This window comes from Anopheles coustani, chromosome X (genome assembly GCF_943734705.1).
Source record: "Anopheles coustani chromosome X, idAnoCousDA_361_x.2, whole genome shotgun sequence".
NCBI classification, from domain to species: Eukaryota; Metazoa; Arthropoda; class Insecta; order Diptera; family Culicidae; genus Anopheles; species Anopheles coustani.
Genome location: NC_071290.1, coordinates 11,524,942 through 11,544,759, shown reverse-complemented (window position 1 = coordinate 11,544,759; position 19,818 = coordinate 11,524,942). Strand labels below are relative to the sequence as shown.

Genomic DNA, 19,818 nt, shown 5'->3' with positions numbered 1-19,818 from the left:
GTGTGCATTGGAAGCGTTTTCCATGCGTTGCTCACCGCTCGTCTCTCACGGTGCGTTCGGTATGAAGTGAGATCAGCTGTTCTTCGAATCGACGTGAACTTTGAGCCAGTCCGTAGGCAAACGCGAAGCATTGCGGTCGTCCAAGTTGTGTTTTACGAACTGTTTCACTTAACCGGTGTTGGGGGAAAAATACGAGTAAACGTGACGAGTTTTCGGCAAACCATTATCAAGAAGACAAGACGAATTTGTGGCGGGTTTAGCTTTGTGCACTAGTGTACCGAACATTTGGTAAAACCATGCCTCTGTACCGGGGAATCGAGGAGTTATACACCTTCAGGTCGTATTCGTTCACATTATCCCTCATGGTAAAGTACGATCTGCTAGGGTTTATGTTCTTTGTCTTATATTTGTGGTACAAATATGTGAGTACAAGATATTTCGATTTCTATCGCTCTATTAAATGCTGTCCTAACACATCCTATCGTAGATAACAGAATAGAGTCCTTTTGGTGATCCAAAGACATATTATTTCCCATAAAATCCACTGAAACCAATTTATATTTGTGGCATGAGTCATTGTAGTGACACTAATTCCTGTAGTTCAAATGCCAATTTGCTGCAAACTTCGGCAATTTCCTTCTTCATGCAACTTTACTACTGGCGTAGACTGGACCCCCTGCCTCCGCCTTAGGGCTGAAGAGTCACTTCGACTTTATTATCGTTTCTTGCCATCGCGAACAGTAGTCGGATATCCGATCGCAGATGTGAACTTCGCGAGCCACACGATCTGCAGAAAGAACTAGCCCATCCCTCTCTTTGTTGCTCTCGTTCGGTGCTTCGCCTCACGAGGGGCGATCGTATGCATCCGCGCACAGTGGGACAGTTGGTGTGGCATTTGACGGGCATTTGTTGCACCATCGAGTTTCTTCGGTTTTTTCAAGTCAATATGGCTCAATTTCATTTTATTAAGTTGGCCAGAACATTAAACATTTTGCAAATCAATTTAATCAACCGATTTTTTTTCATTGAACCTATTAACACTTAGATGTCCGCACGATTCACGGTGCCTTTCTGCATTCGAATATGCGTACGTGCAGCAACGAGCCTGGAGAGGTTTGTTTATTATCCATTTGAAGTTTGCGGGTGTCAGGTGACAGCGTTGATAGCACTCCAAAATCATGCGATCGTGTATGAAAACCGATTAGGTTTCGGAGCTCGGTTAGTATAACTTTCGGTATATTTAGAGCAAAGCTCGGCATACAATTACTTAAAAGGGCCAGATGATTAAAAGTAAAGCGGGCCGGATACGTTAAACGATGATTTAATGTTTTCAAAGTAGTACGGTAAAGGAAACATAGTAGAAAGCTTAACATTAAAAGCTTTTATAAACATTTTCACATTAGAGTATCACAATGATGTAACTCAACACAGTTAGTTTTTAATTGAATTTAATATTTATCACCTGGAATTTGTTTCCCATAACAAACCTCGTTGCAATATTTTTTTCAAAAAAGTTCCAAACGGGGAGTGTTAATAAGCAAATAAAATATAAGAAAATTAGGTTTTTAGATAAGTGTTGTCAAATTTGATAGTTGTTTTTGTGACGTTAAATAGTTCTTATTTGGTTACCTTTCCTATTAAAACTAGAAAACCAAATTTGATAAAATTAGGAAACGGGGAGTAATTTTATATTTAAAGCCGCAAACCATTCAATTTTCCGTACTGATAAGCGTGAACAATCTTCTGCCGTTCTCGAGTATCGGTTATGAAAACACCACTGGTGCTGTTTGTCCTGCGCCAAGCGGAATGTGCATCACTCGAGCCTTCGGATCACACGATTTTACCTCTCTCTCTCTCTCTTTCTCATCGCGCTCTCCCACCGTGCGGTATAAAGTGAACGGATGGGTCCGCGCAAACTATCAGTTCGGCGACGTCTTTCCGTGCGTGTGCAGCAGCAGCAGCAGTAGCAGCAGTGTCTAGCGCCAGGCTGCCCCGTGCTGCGCAGAAGAAGAAGAGATTCTCCGGTTTTCCGGACGAAAATAAAAAAAAAAAACAACGGCCCCGCGAATTAGTGTTCCGGTTTGTGCATCCGTTCGTTTTTTTATCGCCCTGAAGGACCATTGTTCAGTGATCCTTGTTGGGCAGAACTTTCGCAAGGATGGGTTTAATGCTGGAGATCGTGTTGGTGATGTTGGTGATTTATATGCTAGCGTACATTGTGCACGGTGTGTGGCGCATTTTGCAACTCCGAGAGGAATTGATTCAGCGTTATGACGGTTGAGGTTAAGAACAAAATGCGGTTCGACAAACGTGCGGAGCAATTCTTTCGTGACTACAATCAATAAACTAGTGTTTTTAGCAGTTCGTGCGCAACCATCAAACGTTCTAAAGCATATTTGCGTTCAATCAACCGCGTTCTTGCAACATTGCACTGAGAAGAACTACCATTTTGAATAAAAATGTCTAACATTCATGGGATATACGAGCTTGAGGGTTACACATTCGCACTCTCGGTGATGGTGTGGGCTATCGTAGTCATGTGCTCCACTGTACTAACCACCATAGTCCACATAATGCGACAAGCTGTGAGTATGCACATCACCCCGTGCACGTTCTGGTATTACCTTAGGAAGCTAACTTCGAGGTTTTGATTACCTCCAACTAACTCAACGCTTTTGTGTTTTTTTTGTTGTTGTTGTATTTCTACCACTCGATGTCGACTGGAAGAGAATGGTCAACGATCCCAAATGCACAGACATACGCCACCATAAACTGTTCGGCAGACAGTCGGGCATATTGTCGTGGAGAAGAAATTCTTCAAAATAGACAAGCAGCTGCATAAGACTGCTGACGTCCCCCCCCCCCAGGGCGCTGGAAGAGATCGGGTCCGTCCCCGTATTGCACACGTTTGCCGCAGGATGGACACGGTGTTTTTTACGATCGGATATTAAAACCTTTGCGATTCGTTCTTTGGCACAGCAGCCCGACGTCTTGTGCGCTCGGTAGCTCTTTGTTATTGTTTGGTTGCGACTTCTAACAGCATCATCCGGCGCCGCCACATTAACAGCCATTGCACCGATTTCCCTTCTTTTTCTTTATTTTTTGCTTACGTTATCCTGCCAGTAAGCGGCTTTAAAATAATGCCCGCGAGAAGCACCCATTAAGTGCCACCGAAAGGGTTGATTCACTCGCTGCATCGGATCGTGATCGCAGGCTGGCAGCGGGCGGAAGCGAGGTGAACACACGAGGGGTTCATAATTATGGGTCGCCCGGCGGGCCCTCGTTCCGTTACTCATCAGCTGATGTCACGCATCGAGCATATATTTTCGAACGAATGATTCGATCCTTTTGTCGATCCGCTCCCAGACCCCCGGGCAGGATGGGATCATTGAATGGGCTTTGGCTTAGCGATACTATGCGAACTTCAACCCATTCATCCAACGGGTTTTCGTTTCGTTTTCTTGCCATATCGAACAGGAACTTTCACTATCAAACACTGCTTTACATGTTTCAAATGATGATTTTTTTTACGTTTTGCAAAGAAGCGAATTGATTTATTTTGTCATTGAATGAGAGAAACTTCAGTCTTTACGTTCTAATTGTCCAATATTTTCGAACAAGATTATTTGTGATAAAGGAAACATTTTGAGAGGCCAACAATTGTTCATCGATATATTATCGATTTATTTTTATATTGTTTGACCCCCTTTTTTCTTTTCCACTCTTATAGTAATTGAAGAATATTGGTCATATTTTTTGTTATATTTTGGTGTGTTTATATCAGTTTCAATTCAACACTAGTTTGCTGATCTTTTTGCATTGTAAATGTTGACATTTTGATGTGGATCCGATGTCAGTTGCTGGTTATTACTGGTTAATCAAAGTCTTGAGAAGAGACACGGTGTTTGTTGATTTTGTTCGCCTCTTTTTGAAGTTTCTCGCAAAAAGTTCAGAAAATGTATGTCTTATTTACCATGTTTTTGAGACTCTGCGGTATTTTATCAGTGTTGTTGAAACACTGGTTTGCATTTTAATTGCTTAAAAACGGGTCATAGTCTGATGTTAACTGCTGGTTAGTTGTGATTAAGAAATATGAGAAAACCGCGAATGTTTTTTGGTTCGGATTGGTTTGCCTCTCTTTTCAAGTTTCCTCTAAATTGTAGTATCATCATTCCGTTATTTAGCATGTTTTTATACTACTTTGCTGTTTTTATGACACTATTATTTTATCACTGAATTGATAACCGTCTTGCATGGTAAAGGGTTCATATTTATTCTCTGCGCTTAATATCTTCGCTACTCTCTCTCTTTTTTACCGCAATTTAACGTTTAACTAATTTGTAACTTGCTGACTGTTATAAATCAGGTTGAACTAAGCATTATCAAAGGAAATTTGAACTCACACGCGAAAGCGAAACCCTTCTCGGTCGCAAATGCTCCGAAGGAATGTTGGGGTGAAAAAGGATGCACACTTGTAAAATCTGCGTCGGAGTTCGCTATCCTGTGACGCCGCAGCGGATGTCAGCGAACCTCCAGGGGAACTTGTTGCTAACCGTACCGGCACTTGTGGCGCAATACGAGCCCGGGGCGGAAGGCACGACGCAAAAACAAGGCACCCTCTTTTTCATTCACATCCCTTTATGCGCCGTGTTTTCCCAGTTTCGTGGTTTTCTTTTCCGGCGTCATTTCGAGAAGAGTTCTAATTCCGTTTCTTTCCCGTGTTTCCCTTTTCGTGCGTGCCGGGGCAAAGTACGTACGGAAGGGTGCGTCATCAGGTCCGCGCGTGTGACATAATAGCGCGTTAACCATATCTACTTGTCCGCTTCGATTCTGGAGCGACATGGAAAGAAGTCGTCGCCGGGTTTGTGCTGCCGGCGATGTATATTGCCTATGCACTATGCACTCCGGGAGCGGCTGGCGGACACAAAAATATGTACAAATTAAAATAAAATAGGGAAGCCAGCGGTGCATGGAATCTAGGTCAATTGGGCATCGTTCGTTTTCTTCTCTTTTTCTCTCATTCTCCGCAACTTCACTGTTTTTTTTCCCCCCAATGCTCTCGTTTGGGTTCGGCTTTGGCTAGATTTCGAGGGTTCTCGTCACCCTTCTTGTGATGCTGTGTGTGTGTGTCTGTTTGTGTGAAAGGGATTTTTTGTCCCTTTTCTTTGCCTTGTCCTGTTTCTTGATCAATGATCGTGGGGCGATTTTAATCATACGACACACCCCTTCTTTTTTTCCTTCACGCTTGCTTCGGTGTTGTTGTTTTTTTTCTCTCACACACCGAAATGCGGAAGATCCAAAGAAGACGTTTGCGAAAAAGGGTGTTTGCTTGGAACGCCCGCCGTGTTGTTGCCGGGACGCGAGTTGTTTTATTTTTGGATATCTCCAGCGTCCTTCCTTAATGTGTGTGGTCCGGTGCCTGCCAGTGTGTCGTCATCTTGCGGGCCGAAAAGGCGAATGTAAACAAAAATGCGCTCTGACCCCAACGGGAAGTGGTCGTTATTAAAAACGGCGTCTTCCCAAGAGCCTGAATCGTGTTACAGCTCTTTTTATTCCTATTTCAACCCGAAGGTCTGCCCAAACCAAACGTGCCTCGTCCCGGTTTTCGTGGTCCAGTAGTTTAATTTATAGAGCGAAGTTGTCCATTTCCCTCCCCAAAGTATGTCATATTCGCGCAAGAAATGCGGAAGAACACGCGCGCCGGTTCAGTACTGACTCACTTATGAGCTCACCCCTTCGGAGCGGAGATGGAGTTTGCGATGCTTATCGTGGCAGCCACCTGCCACCGTCTCTCGAGGAGATTCAACCTCAACGCCGAAGAAGGGGGAGAATGCGATCGTTAGCAAGTTCAACTCCGGGGAAAGGAAAACAACTGAATCGGAGTGTGGGGTGTGCCAGGAGGCAGAGGTTGGGCTGGTGGAGGTATGCTGTACCCACCACCGCACCATATCGATGACCTTATGGGTGGTGCGCTACCTGCAAGGCCCTCTTGATAAGGGACATTCGTAATCACCAAACATTGCTACACTGGTTGTAATACATGTAGAACTAGGGCATGGCATAAGAGGATTACACAAATTTGTTGACTTCTCTCTTGTAACAACTAAATACTTGTTATTTACAAAAGATGGCTTTTAAACTTTAGTCCTTCTTTGCGTTGTTACAATGTTCTACGTCAATTTCCAAAATAACTGCACACATTTTAAATATCCCTCTATCCAGCTTTAGATGCTAAAGAAGTTAGGAGACGTTACGGATGTAAACAAAAACCGAGTTAGTGTTTCAACATGTTCCACTTTTAATTTGTATAAGATATTGTGTTTGTCAAACCCTTACGTGGTGCAGTGTAGTTCCGTGCGAGGCACTCTGGTTATGCTGTACGCTACCAGAAGCCATCTGATTTGGAGGTCAAGTTTCGTGGAACCGTCGCAACATTGCATTGATAATGCGCGGTGTGTACTCCACCGTCCAAACGCTTGTCGAACGTTGGCGGTATGGAAGAGGGCGCGCGATAAGACAAGACCGGCGTTGAGATTAAACAATTTGCCGGCGAGTTCGAAGGCTACAGGCCGAAACATCAGCGCAAGTCGTAGGCAAGGGCACGGTCTGTAACCCGAGCGGGCACATTTGGCCTTTTGGGTGACGCCGGTGTCAAATACGGGAGGGCTCCAGCTATCGGGGAATGGGAATCTCCGATAAGCGGGTGGCGGCTGTAAGGTCACGCATCAAGGTTCCAAGAATCGGCTTCGGCGTGGTTGAGCCCGAGAGTTTCGCTACCCCTCGGGACATACAGAGGCGTCATTCGAGGGATGGTAGTTTAATGGTTATGCTTCGTTTTATCGCGATAGAAAAGAACCCATGGCTGTGGAGTTGTGAGGTATGGTGATCGAAGTGGTAGAGTTTTCTCGCGAAGGTTATTTCGGTGCTATTATTAGCCGGTGATGCCATCCAGCTTTTTGGGCAGGAGTCAGCTGTAGTTCTGAAGCCCATCTGAAGCGTGATTGGACGTTGAAGGTTGAATGAATTCCGATGATCACATGGAAACCTCATGAATTGAAATCCAATGCGCGAATTAACGTGGTTGACATCGGCTGGGAGGGGACTGACTATCGATGTACACATAGGGTAAAAAGTCTCTTAAGTCCTTAACAGGGCAGCAATGACCAGCAAGGTCGTTACGCCAAGCAGTGGACATCGGTTGGTAAATTAACAAAACTACGCTGTTGGAAGGATCGAATGACCAAGCAGACGTACAGTACATACCGTTAAATACCTACAAGTCAATGCCTCCCTAGGCAACAGGCAGCTTAAAGAATTTGCTTCCTCCATCGCTCATTCTATCGGAAATCGTAAAGAGAAAGACGACTTCACCGTTTAATAGTCGATAATATGCATATCAGAAAGGAATGGAAGCTTCCTGTTCGTCTTGTTCCTCTTCTGAACCTGACTTCCACCATAACCTCAATTAAAATAATGCGCCGGCTTCCTTGCATTGGCGATCGCGTGATCTTAGTGGGCGTACGGGCATCGGGAACCTTGACGGGTGTCGATCGCCTTCACCTTTACCATCGTTAGATCGCATTTTGTCGCCTGCTGCCGTGAATCCTATGTCCATATGTCCCGTTTCATGGCTGCTCTGTGCGGTGCACTTGTGTGACCGGTTATGAGTCTATTGCGGAACACTTGACTGGATGTCTGATAGGACTAGGCTAGTTTCGAGAGGAGTCTGAGAATGTATATGTCTATAAATTTCTCACAAGGGCTGCAGGCTGCAGCATCCTTGTGCCTAAGTAGCGTCCTTTTCCGTCGTCTTCGGTGTTGGGTAGTTGACTTGATCGTTCGGCCCACCACACGTCATTGATGGCCGCTTACATCATTCCTCCGGCTCTCGGTTCCCCCTTCCTTATTGGCGTGCTTTGCATATGCCGTTCGGAAAACGAAACATGGCGACGACTTGGCTTGGCGATTTGGTTTTGGTACCGTTTGTTTATAAAGCTGTTCAAAACTCATGTTGTTCCATGTGTGCCATTCCTTCCGTGCCAGCCACGGATCCGCACTTATGCCTCACTTGCGAGCTCTACGATCAGCAGCTCTTCATTTCTGATTGTAGGTGTTTGCAAACAGTGAATGGGAGTGCATGCGTGGAATCACCTAAATTTATACGAGACTTGCTCGATCGCACGAAACAGCGTGTCGAGGTGGCGGGTGCATCTGGTGACGTCCGGTGGTGGAAGGGAAAGCAAACTGGAACCGAACGGCTGTGGTGCGAGTGGAACGGTCCGAGGTGTTAACGGCAAACGCATAAAACTGTTTACCATTTCGATTGACCATTATTAGCGGCGGTGGCGGCGCGCCCCATGACAAACTATATAGCCCGTCCGTCACCGGCAGGGTGTTTATAATTAGCAACGGATTAGCGCTGATTGCAAACCATTCGAGACGGCCCCTTAAAAGCGCCGAATGCAGGGTTTGACATTTGTTTGCGAATTAATTTCAATAACAGCTAGAGTAGATGAGAGGTTGATGGTTTCGGAAGATTTTTGTCATATTTAGTTTTATTTTTACCTTACAATCTTCAGAACTGTCTCTGGCTGGTTGAGAAAAGTTCAAGGAAATTGTACATTGATAAAAATGACAAACAAGAGATGTTTAATCTCAATTGTAAATTTAATTAAAAAATGTGTTGGGACTGCGAAACTTGTATGAAAAGATACATTTAATTCTTCACATGGTTGTATTCGCTTTTTAACATTTCATTCGAAAAAAATCATCACCAGTGCCCACTGTGCGTTGCGTCCACTTCTAGGAACCAACTTGTACGCGGGGCACGCTGCTCGAGTGTGCCGCGTTGATTTATTTTATACGATGTTAATCGCAAAACACCATCGAGACAAGGAAGAGCTCGCCAGGTTGGCAATAATCGCACTGAAATTCGATCGAATCGGGAATCAGCAGAGATGAAGCGAAGTGGCGCGTGAGGGACCATGAGAAATAAAAGCGAGGCGCGTTTTATTCCGCACATCATGTGCGAAAGAAAATTAATCGATCATAGTGCACAGATCACCCCGACGGTTTGGCCGGCAGATGACTGACTCATGCCTTTAAACCTTGCTGCAGCTGTAAACCATTGTTGCCGTGTGCGGAACAATTATAAAAATACGGCGAACCTGAGAGTGTAGGCTAGGTTGTTTGAGCTTTAAATGTTTGTGCCTAAAATTATTTGTGTACCGAACAAATATTGAACAGTTTTCTGAATCAATGTCAGCACCTGTAAATACTTGTGGGATACTTTGGTGTATGCAAGCAAAAAATACTGACACTTTGCTGCACTTGAGTAATAAACATTTTCGTGAGCCTTTCGCCCATAGTGGCTTTGCTACTGTGTGTCACCTGCTGCAGCACGTACTCAAGGACGCACAAAAGCGAACGGAGATCGCCACTGCGGTCCACTTCGGTAGCATCGACCGGCGTTTTGTGTTTGTTTTGGTTCATTCAGCTGCTCTGACGGCGATTCGCTGCATATATCGCGAGCGGGCAGTCACCTGGATGATGGTGTTGAATGTGGAACTGTGTGGCATTAAATGTTGTGCGTTTGTTGGAAGAAATTGTGTTTACGATTCACTTGTTGTTTTTCGATTTACTGTCAAACCGAAAGGTTCTTCATATTACGAGATGAGAAAAGGGAAATTAGGTCAACATTGAGCTTCAATTCAACTAAACAAATCACAACTTGTCATTCCATTTGTATCACAGTTAATTGAAAATGACATACCACAATTTTTTAACACCCTTAGCATGCTGCATTGCGCCAAACAAGAAGTGACCTTCCCAGATTTGAGCGAAACATTTTGTTCCTCTCGTTGCTTGCTTGGACAACAAATTCCACAAGTTATTCCCCGGTTGCTTCGGTTCGTGAACCGTACTGTTTGCAAAACTATCCGCCGAGTGGGTCGATGGCAAAGCAAGCAGTCCCGGGTTTTCGGGACACTTGTTGAACCTACCGGCAAACCGGCTTCTAGTGCCGGTGAAGTGTCAAGTGTCCAGTGCGGTAAACAATAGGGGGACACGGGGCCCAAGTGAACCGAAATCACTGTAAGCTTGGTGCTTTATTTTGTACGTTTAGAATATGTTTGACTTATATGCGTATTCAGATGTTCATGTAAATAGAACTTGCTTTCTCATTGAAATACATTTTTATATGTTTTCATTGGTAGGAATCGTTCGTAAAAAACTAACTGCTTATTTATTGTTCTTGTGGAGATTTATAATAGACAGTTTTTTCCACTCGCAGCAGCTGCAGCGACATATGACTATTCACATCTGTCAAGCCTCGATCAGGAAATGACAAAATAAGGACGATTAGGATTAGAAAAGCGAGACGATCGCTTTGCAATAGTGCTACATAATTGTTTTGCTCTAAAACAACTCTCTAAGTACATAAAATAAGCTCAAAACTTGTAAATCAAACCAAAATTTTATTTATTTACATGGAATATTGGTTGATAAAAACTGTAATTCTTTAATTATTTCTGATATTCCTTTCGATGGGCATAGTTTTAATTATAAATATATTGTTAAGGAACACTTTTCGTTCGTAACGTCAGCTGTCAATTCGTCATCAAAAAGGGGAACTTAAGCGATTGCAGGGTTGATAACCTCGGAGGTCGGACTGTCGATACCGGGTCGAATGTATAAATAGAACATGTTCGAGCAGTTGCGGTAAAATGATAGTACAATAATGACTTAAATGTTGGTTCGCTTCCCAACGATTTACTTTTGAGTACTTTAGGTTTTTTTGAGTAGTTGGGACGAGTTCTAATATATATGATACTTTTGAGCGCACTGGCCCCCGATTCCCCTACCCTGGACAGATTTATAGCAGCATAATTCCTGATGGTGCTCAACACGAAGCACACTTGCGTACCGTTCTCAACCAAGGGAATCGCCAAAACAAACGCACGCATTCCATTCCCGGATACGTGCTGTCATCCGTTCTGGAGATCGAACATTAGCCTCTCTGTCATCGGATTTGTCCGTTGCCAGCGTCCGTGGTAGTTTGTACGTAGTCACTAACGGCCCAGTAAGATAGTTTAACTCTTCCTTTTCGCTTTTTTGCATCAAAATGTTAACATCCCCAAAAGTGACTAATCTACTAATCGAACCGCCAGCATCCTCCCGTTCCGGCCTACTCTCCTCGTAACCGCTTCGTTGTTCTTCGTGTTTGGCAGTGCGTGCTGTCGTAGAAAAAACCCTATTCCGTCCCCCGAGTTTTGCAGTAGGTTTGTGATTATCTTTGTTCACCCGCGCGGATTTTTCCACTAAACTGTGTTTTACTTAAAACCCCCTAGGGCGTCCTCCATCCGTTCATGAACCGCCAGGAGTTCGATCCCGATCCGCCGGCTGCTCGCCAGCCTCCACCACAGGGTCCTCTACCACAGGGTCCCCCACAGCCGTAGAAAGTTCGCGCAGTTGACAGGAGCGCATTTCTGCGCCATTTCTGGGAGGGGTGGGAAATTTCGGGGAAAAGTGGGAAAAGTGTTACAAAAAAAAACTGTCTGAGGGGGAAAGCTTCTCCCAATCTGCACTAACTGTTTGTGCGTGTGAGTGTTTGTGAATGTGTATGCGCGGCATGTGGGTTTGTAAGTGTCGCGGGAAACTAACCGACGTCCAGTGGTGCTATAGCGATGCGTAAATCGGGCGGAGAGCGCCCAAGGGGGGCACCTGCGGTGGTGGTGGCCAGAAAAGGGCCGTCCGTTACCGCAGGACGCCGCCCACCGCCGGTCACCGATGGCGCCGTTCGGCCAACCCAGCGACGTACGCACCTGGCGGCCGCCTTGCCCAGGTCCGATCAGGACCGACGGCAGCGTTCCGCCTGGCGCAAGAACGTCTCGACGTGCTGCTCCACCATGGCGCCGCTGGTAAGGGTGCTGGGGGCGGCGGTGCGTGGCTTTTCCATCCTGTTCTCGATGTAAGTATGTCCCGCTACAAAAGGGACGCCTTCGTTCTCCTTCCTATCAAGAAACCTTTAGCAGAATTTCATACCAACAACTTCGTCCTCCAAAGTGTTGACTCTCATACATTCCTCTTATCACCTCATAAACTTTGATGCTGCTACAGGGGCTTCTCCGGTTTTACATCACTTTAATAAACATCTGAATCGTCTTCATCAAACCTGACGATTTGCGTATCTATCGTGTCCATCGTGAACCAAGTAGGTTTTGCTCGGTATCTTTTTATTGGTTTGTTAAGTTAACTTATCGAATTTTGCTTCGCGTACGCTTTTCTTGTACTAATCGATTGACATAAGGATTGGGATGTCAAACAGCAACTTCTCAATGAGCAAAGGAAGTGTGACGTACCCGATAAATGAGTTGGTTCAATAAGGCTCCATCGACGAGTTATGCACCTGCCAATTGAAAGACCTATTCATCCATGTTCTGAACATTTGTTGGCGGTTGTATATACTTTAGAAGCCAGCTTTGAGTTTGCCAAATTAACTCGGGTTGCATTACTTCGAACATCACTACCGAGAAGTATTGAAAATTTCAATGTCCAAACTAACTTAACTCAGAAAAACTTATGAACATCAAATTGAAAAGGGAAATAAATAAAAAGTCGAACTTAGCTCGATAAGCTGTCAAAGGTTCGTTGGGTTCCCTATGGTACCAATCTCGCATGAACGACAGTCGTTATCCAGTTGAATCCAAGTGACCTTTTTTGTGATTACTTAAGTGACACATTTGGAAAACATATGAAACCAACTGAACAAAACTAATCAATAAAATGAATGTAATCGGTGGAAAAGAGAAATTACGTTACTCACTTGTGCTAGTTATTGTGAATTTTGGTAGCCGTTTTATCGGTTGATTTAATCGACCGACTTTTTTGACGTTAGTGAACCAAGTAAACTAAAAATGAACACTTACTGGTCGATTCCTCGCGAAAGGCAAAACGTATCCGATAGGTTCCAATATTTAGACAAATCTGACGGCTCTGGAAAGGTCATTGTGTTAGATATCACAACATATGATATGATATGGGGCAACAAAGTAACGCTGTCGAAACAATATGGCAATCGGTCAATGAGTATAATTTTGTTTTACGCCGGAGGAAGCGTAAAGTAGTTTGTTAAGCCAGTGAGAGTGTTGAATAGATCATTTCATACGGTTTTTATATGGATATAGCAAACTTTAAACCTTTAAACTTTTAAAAACCTTCGTTAATCTTGATTGAGCACCGTTTAGCCCATCGAGTCATCGAGTTCAAGCTAGAAATCTAGTCAATTAACTCCGATAATTTATCTGTGAACTGTATCAGCAATTTATCAGCTGTAGAGATCGGTTTGTTTTACTTTTTATACATGCAGATTACGTATCCAAAAAATAAAATAAACTGGTTTTTCATCTGACAATCCCTGATTTTAATGTTAAAACATACTCGATTGAAGTTTTTCGATTTTTAAGTTCACAGTTGCGCTCAATACTGTGTAAAAGTGTGTAAACTAGTCACTCTTGATATTCAGTGTTTTAATTTATTAAAACACATTCTTTATGTTTTAATATCCGGAGCGGACATGAAAAATGATGTTGTTAAATTTACTGCAAAAATTCGTCACGTAGTTTTCAGCACACAGTGAACCCTTTCATAGCCCAAACGGGACCGTTTACTTATCGTTTACCCTTAAGAGACATGTTCACCTTTAGTCCACGGGCACGTGTCAGGAGAGCAGTTGCAGTTCGTTTCCTTTAAAGATACCCCGTCCCTTCTCCCTCCGAGTTGCATCTGTCGCAACATCTTCCGCATATTCCTACACCGTGCGGGTCCAGGTGGAGCTCGTCCGGTTCAGTAGGAGGGCGAAGATACGAAGCCATCATCTCATAATAGGTCCCTCGTGGGTCCTTCCAGTACCTGCAGTGCCAACTCCTGTCGATGTTACCCCGGGGGGCAGGAGGTCAGAAAACGGTAACATCAGGAGGAGTAAATTCAAAGTAGGAGCAATTAATTTAGCGCGCAACATGGTGCGAACAACCCGTAAGTTTAATGATGGTTCGCTTTTCGAGAAACCCGACGAAAAAGGTGTCATTTGTAGTTTCGAAGTTTTTAAACCAAAAACTGTGTTTTGTTTGTAAAGTTTACCTTTTACCAACGACATTGCAGTAGCTTTCGTTTGCCTTTTGAAAGGACACTTTTTTCTGTTTGAAATAAGATTTTAGAATTGAGAAGTTGCTTATTTTTATCTTTTTAGATTAAGTTAAAATCAAGTTATGATTATCATACTCCTCACGGAGTATGTTCATGCTACTAAAATCGAACGAAATGAGTTTTTGATAAATACAAAACCTGAATGTTTCAAACAAAACTGTACCTTTAAATGATGAATGATTTAATTGTAATCTTTTCTCCTCTTACCAATTTGTTTGTGTATTCATGTTGGCTTGTATTTTCTTTAATAACTTCATAATGAAGTTTTGCAATAAGAATTTGAAATTCAATTAAAAAAAAAGGTGTTTCAATAAATTTCTGATGGAAGGTGATTTAAACTTATTGACAATCGTTACTAGAAATCCTTTAAGGCTGTCATTGTTTACTTCAAAGTCGTTTGACTACTGCTTAATGTCTGTAATTTCCTGTCAAAAACATTCTCTTACGCTTGAAACACTACGCTAAGGCATTTTGGGGGAGGAACTCCATTTTTCGGGGATGGGATCGGCGTGGGAAATTGGAAATCGATCGCCGGGAAGTTGGAGTCTTCATGCAGTATTTCGTTCAGGAAGTTCCGGGCGGAGGGGCCGTAAATCATGCTCTCGCTCTCCCAACACCGACGCAAACGCAAAGTGACGAATGTTTCCTGCCTTCCGGGTGTTAATAGTTCCTCCTTCAGTTTCTCTCGCAGCAGCAACCTACGCCTGATTTTCCGTCCGTTGTTTGTGTGTGTGTGTGTGTGGGTGTCTGTATTTTCTTCGCCATGATAATGATCGCCATGAGGTGGTGCTCGGTTTGTTTACCAAGCGGCGTCGTGGGTTCCGCGTTTGGAGAAGAAAAAAAGAAAACCGAACGACGCTTCACGTTGACATTGAATTTTCCGGCATGAGTTTTCACGCTCGGCGTTGGTTTGATGACCGTCAAATGCCGCCCACGCCAACGGAAACAAGCACGACCGGCACAGCCCACGGCACGGCATCGTTTTATGACACGAAAACCGTGCACTTCCGGGATCATCGTTGCTGAAATCTGTACAGCGAAGCCCTCAGGGGCAGCCTTCCCTCAAGCCATTGTTTTCCATCGGATAAGCACCTTTGGCAGAACGTCTTCGACGTGTGAAAAAAGGACACTTTGTCGGGAATGATGTCGTCGACTAATCGTTGACTTTCTTCTTTGCCTTTGCAGCCTGTTCGAGGATGAAGTGATGACCTACGTGCCACCGCGCGCCCGTAGCCCCCCGGACCAGAGTTCGCCGAGCCTCGGCGGTGTTGGAGGTGGTGTTGGTGGTGGCGGTGGCGGTGGCCGACACGTCCAGCGCGCACCGCCGCTCGTGCGTCGCGACTTCGAGGCCAAGCTGCGCACCTTCTACCGGAAGCTCGAGGCAAAAGGCTTCGGTCAGGGCCCGCACAAGCTCAAGTAAGTAAACGTCGAAGCGATCGGGCAGTGATTGTCAAACTTTCGATTATATTGGTCGCCCGAAACGTGGACGCGCCCTGTCGTGCCGTGGAAGGGAAGGTCACCTCCGGGGCCGGGGCCGCTTTGTTTTGCACCGGACTCCGTCGGCCGTGACCGCGATCATCGCCGCGATTTATATATGCATCGTTTGCCCGTTCCGCCAGACCGACCTGCCTGGCTGGCCGACCGACCGACCGACCGATCGACGATGCATTATTTATCCGGTCGACCGACTAACCAAGATGGGCGCACACCGTGCGAGCCGAAGGCGGAAGCGCGGGACGATCGACCACAGATTCGTTGGAGAAAGAACGCGACTCATGCACATTTTTCTATGCCATCAGTTGTCATAATTTCAGGATAAGTCGTCCAGCAACTACTCCAGTTCCTAAATCTGCTGACTAAGTCTCTCAGAGTTCTCAAGCGCGTTTTGAACTCGCCCTGTCTGAAAGATTAGATCTACACTGACCACATTTACATGTGGCAATGACAGATGGATATGTGCCAATCCATCGGATCTCATACTTTACAATGAGCTGTTCAAAAAGCTCTAGGCAATCAAACATTTGATGGACCCAACTTTATTATTCCAATTCCTGAAGTTAGGAGTCAACGCAGCTCTTCGAGAACGTTGTTTGTCAAATGAGCGAGTTGTTAAATTATTGCTAGTATCTCATCTTCTGGTTGAATTCTGGCGAGGGTCTCATATGCCTTACCACGACGGGTACAAAAAGCTTTGAACAACCAAACATTTCGTGGAATCTACTTTGTTCTTCCAATTCGTGAATTAAAGTTAAATGCACCTTAAGACCGTCAATTTTCAATGGTGTTTGACTAAGGCTAGCATTTTATCTAATTTTGGTATCTGCAACACATCAGAATGTCACACAATAACAAATTCAGTGGGATCCACTTTGTTCCTCCAATTCCTGAAGTAAGGAATCGAAGTACCTCTTCGAAAAGTTTGTTAATTGAGCGAGTTTAACTATAGCTAGTATTTCATCTCATTCTGGCGTGGATAAATGATCTGCGACAGAATCTAGAATCTCACGCGCTTTAGAATGACGTATACAAAGAGCCTTAAACAATAATAAATTTCCAAGGATCTACTTTATTCTTTCAATTCCCGAAGTTAGGGCTTAATGCACCCTTTAGAGAAAGTGGTGTTCCAAGAGTTTTAACTATGGATAGAAGTATGGCCTGTGACAATTTAGAATAACGTTTAAAAAATGCTTTGAACAAATTTCTAATTCCTGAAATGTTCGAGGACGTTTTGCGATAAAGATTGTTTATCATTCGTAATTCATATCAAACCACACCCATAAATGGTGGGGCCTTCTGTCTTCCACAGGGTACAGGTCCGCCGAGCGCATCTGGTGAACGACGCATTCGAGCGCATCATGGCGGCGAGTCGGCGCGACCTTCAGCGCGGCCGCCTAAACGTCGTTTGGGACACCGAGGAGGGTCTCGACTATGGTGGGCCTTCGCGCGAGTTTTTCTACCTTCTGTCGCGCCAGCTGTTCAACCCCTACCGAAACATGTACGAGTACTCGGCGAATGACATCTACACCGTGCAGATCGCCCCGGCCAAGGACAACGAGGACAAATTGCCTTGGTAAGGAGCGCCGGCAGCTTGTCGCAAATTGGAACGTCTAGTTATCGTGTCCTTTCCTTGCTCATTGCAGGTACCGGTTCAGTGGGCGTGTGCTGGGCTTGGCCCTGATCCACCATTGCCTGCTGGATGCGTTCTTTACGCGGCCGTTCTACAAAGCCCTGCTACGTCTGCCGGTGTCGCTCAGCGATCTGGAGTCGCTGGATAGCTCCTTCCACCAGTCGCTGCTGTGGATCCGCGACAACGATATGGGCAACGGCAGCGAGCTCGGGCTGCACTTCATCGTGACCGAGGAGCGCCCGGACGGGACGTCCCTCGACATCGAGCTGAAGCCAAACGGGCGCTCAATCCCGGTGACGGAGCGCAACAAGCGCGACTACCTCGAGCGCATCATCAAGTGGCGGCTGGAGCGCGGCGTCCTCGAGCAGACCGAGTGGCTGCTGCGCGGCTTCTACGAGGTGGTCGACCACCGGCTGGTGTCGATGTTCGATGCGAGCGAGCTGGAGCTGGTCATCTCCGGCACAGTCGAGATCGACGTCGCCGACTGGCGCAACAACACCGAGTACCGTGGCGGCTACCACGACACGCACGTCGTCATCGTCTGGTTCTGGGACGTGATCGAGCGCTTCAGCAACGAGCAGCGGCTGCGTCTGCTCCAGTTCGTCACCGGCACCTCGTCGATTCCGCACGACGGCTTTGCCGGGCTGCGCGGCTCCAACGGCCTGCGCCGATTCTGCATCGAGAAGTGGGGCAAACCGAACGCGCTGCCCCGCGCCCACACCTGCTTCAACCGGCTCGATCTGCCGCTCTACCCGACCCCGGACGTTCTGTACGAGAAGCTGGTGCTCGCCGTCGAGGAGACGAACACGTTCGGCATCGAGTAGGAGCTCGCTAGTTGCTTGACTGTTGCTTGCTTCGGCGTCGGAAAGGCCAGTGCGGACCAAAACTTTAATTTAACGCCACCAGGAACTATAACTTTAAGTTAGACCTTAAGAGACCTCTTCTGTTCCTACAGTAGTCGAAACAGCCCGTCGGTGTTTTGCTTCTAACGCGCGCGCAAGCTCTGGAAAGTTTTACGTTGGCCGGGGGTGAGAGCAAATACATGCATACACGGTGGTAATATTCGGACTTAACAAGGCAAAGTGTCAGCACACATGTACAGTCTTTGGTAGAGATACTGTTTTCGGTAATGATGTTACTTATTTATTCAATTTAAATTTCATATACCAATCGAGCGATCATTAAGATGGCTATTGGAAGTTCCATATGTTCATTATCAAGTTGGATAAATTTTAAAAGAAACGCAAAAATAAGGCAATTGTAAACATTGTCAACCTTGGTGTAGAAGCAAAACGAGCTAAACAAAATAAGTCAGATTGGATAAGCATTCTTTGAAATGCTGAAAATCGCAATGCATCCAATTATTTGAAGACTGTATTTTCCAAATCATGTCTCATTGAGACTCACCTGCACATTTCCGGAAAGTACTATAGTGAACCGTACACATTAACATAAATTTGGTAAACCATTCGAACGAATTATAATTAGCATTTAAATTTAATAAGAACCTCAGAGATAAGGTAACCTGATACAATTTCAACGTTGGTACATTATATGAAACAGGACAAAACAAAATATGTCAGAATTGACTAGAAGTCCTTTCCTAAATTCAATTCTGACATATTTGTCTTGTCCGGTTTGATAATATAATCAATGTTGACAATGTATTGAGTCACAATTTCCTGGAAATGCTGAATCCGATCATTGAAATACTGTATTTTCCAAAGCATGTCCCTCTACGGGTTATTGCGACCTACTCTGGACATTTCCAGGAAGCACTATGGAGAGCCGATATGGCTGCTGGGGATGTTTTTCTTTTTACAACTTGTTGGTTTTTGTTACATCTGTAGTGCTCGGGCTGATAATAGTTTTGCTGGCGGGAATTGTTTTGCTAGTTAGCTGCGTCGCCCGGCGGATGAACAGTGTAGTCGTAGGGGTCCAATCAAACCATCCCGCGCAATCAGTGCGACCCATAGCTGGGAGGAAAATGGGCGATGGAAATGGCACAGCACGTCCGGGTGCAGTGGAAAAGTAGGGCGACCCTAGAGTCCGTACCGAATATCAATCGCTAGCGAGTGCATTCGGAAAAGCGCACCCGGCACTTCGTTAGCGATCCCCCTTTAGGCGACCACTGGCTGATTTCTGGTTTCCACTCGCTCGGGTGTGCGTGTGTGTGTGTGTATGAACTCTCTGCACCGTCCCACGCAGAGCGCACAGCCTCGCGTTGGCGTATAATTTAATTCACGTCAATTAGCATGATGATGTCCTTCCACCTACTTGTTGCCCGCGCCCGGGCGGCACCATCAAACAACTAACGGTGAATTTGCTCACGCCCACGCGACCATCGAACAACGCGCCAATCACCGTGATTAATCGTATGCAAAAACCCGTCACCAAGGTGGATTTGCGTTTGCACTGCCGCTGACCGACCGGTTAATTATCGGAGCGCTTGTGCAAGCGGCGGAAAGTTTTCACCACCACCGATGATG

At 45.3% G+C, this 19,818-nt stretch overlaps 1 protein-coding gene across 1 annotated transcript in view; it reads left to right on the top strand.

Annotated features, from left to right (window-relative positions):
- The window catches only part of LOC131269090 (E3 ubiquitin-protein ligase HECW2-like), a 29,418-nt gene extending 10,800 nt beyond the window's left edge, over positions 1–18,618 (top strand). Inside the window, exons 7-9 of the mRNA XM_058271407.1 lie at positions 15,388–15,618; positions 17,009–17,272; positions 17,343–18,618. Of these exons, the coding sequence (XP_058127390.1) occupies positions 15,388–15,618; positions 17,009–17,272; positions 17,343–18,153 (1,306 nt within the window). The 3' untranslated portion in view covers positions 18,154–18,618. The remainder of the gene's footprint in view (positions 1–15,387; positions 15,619–17,008; positions 17,273–17,342) is intronic.
- Positions 18,619–19,818: the final 1,200 nt, after the last annotated feature.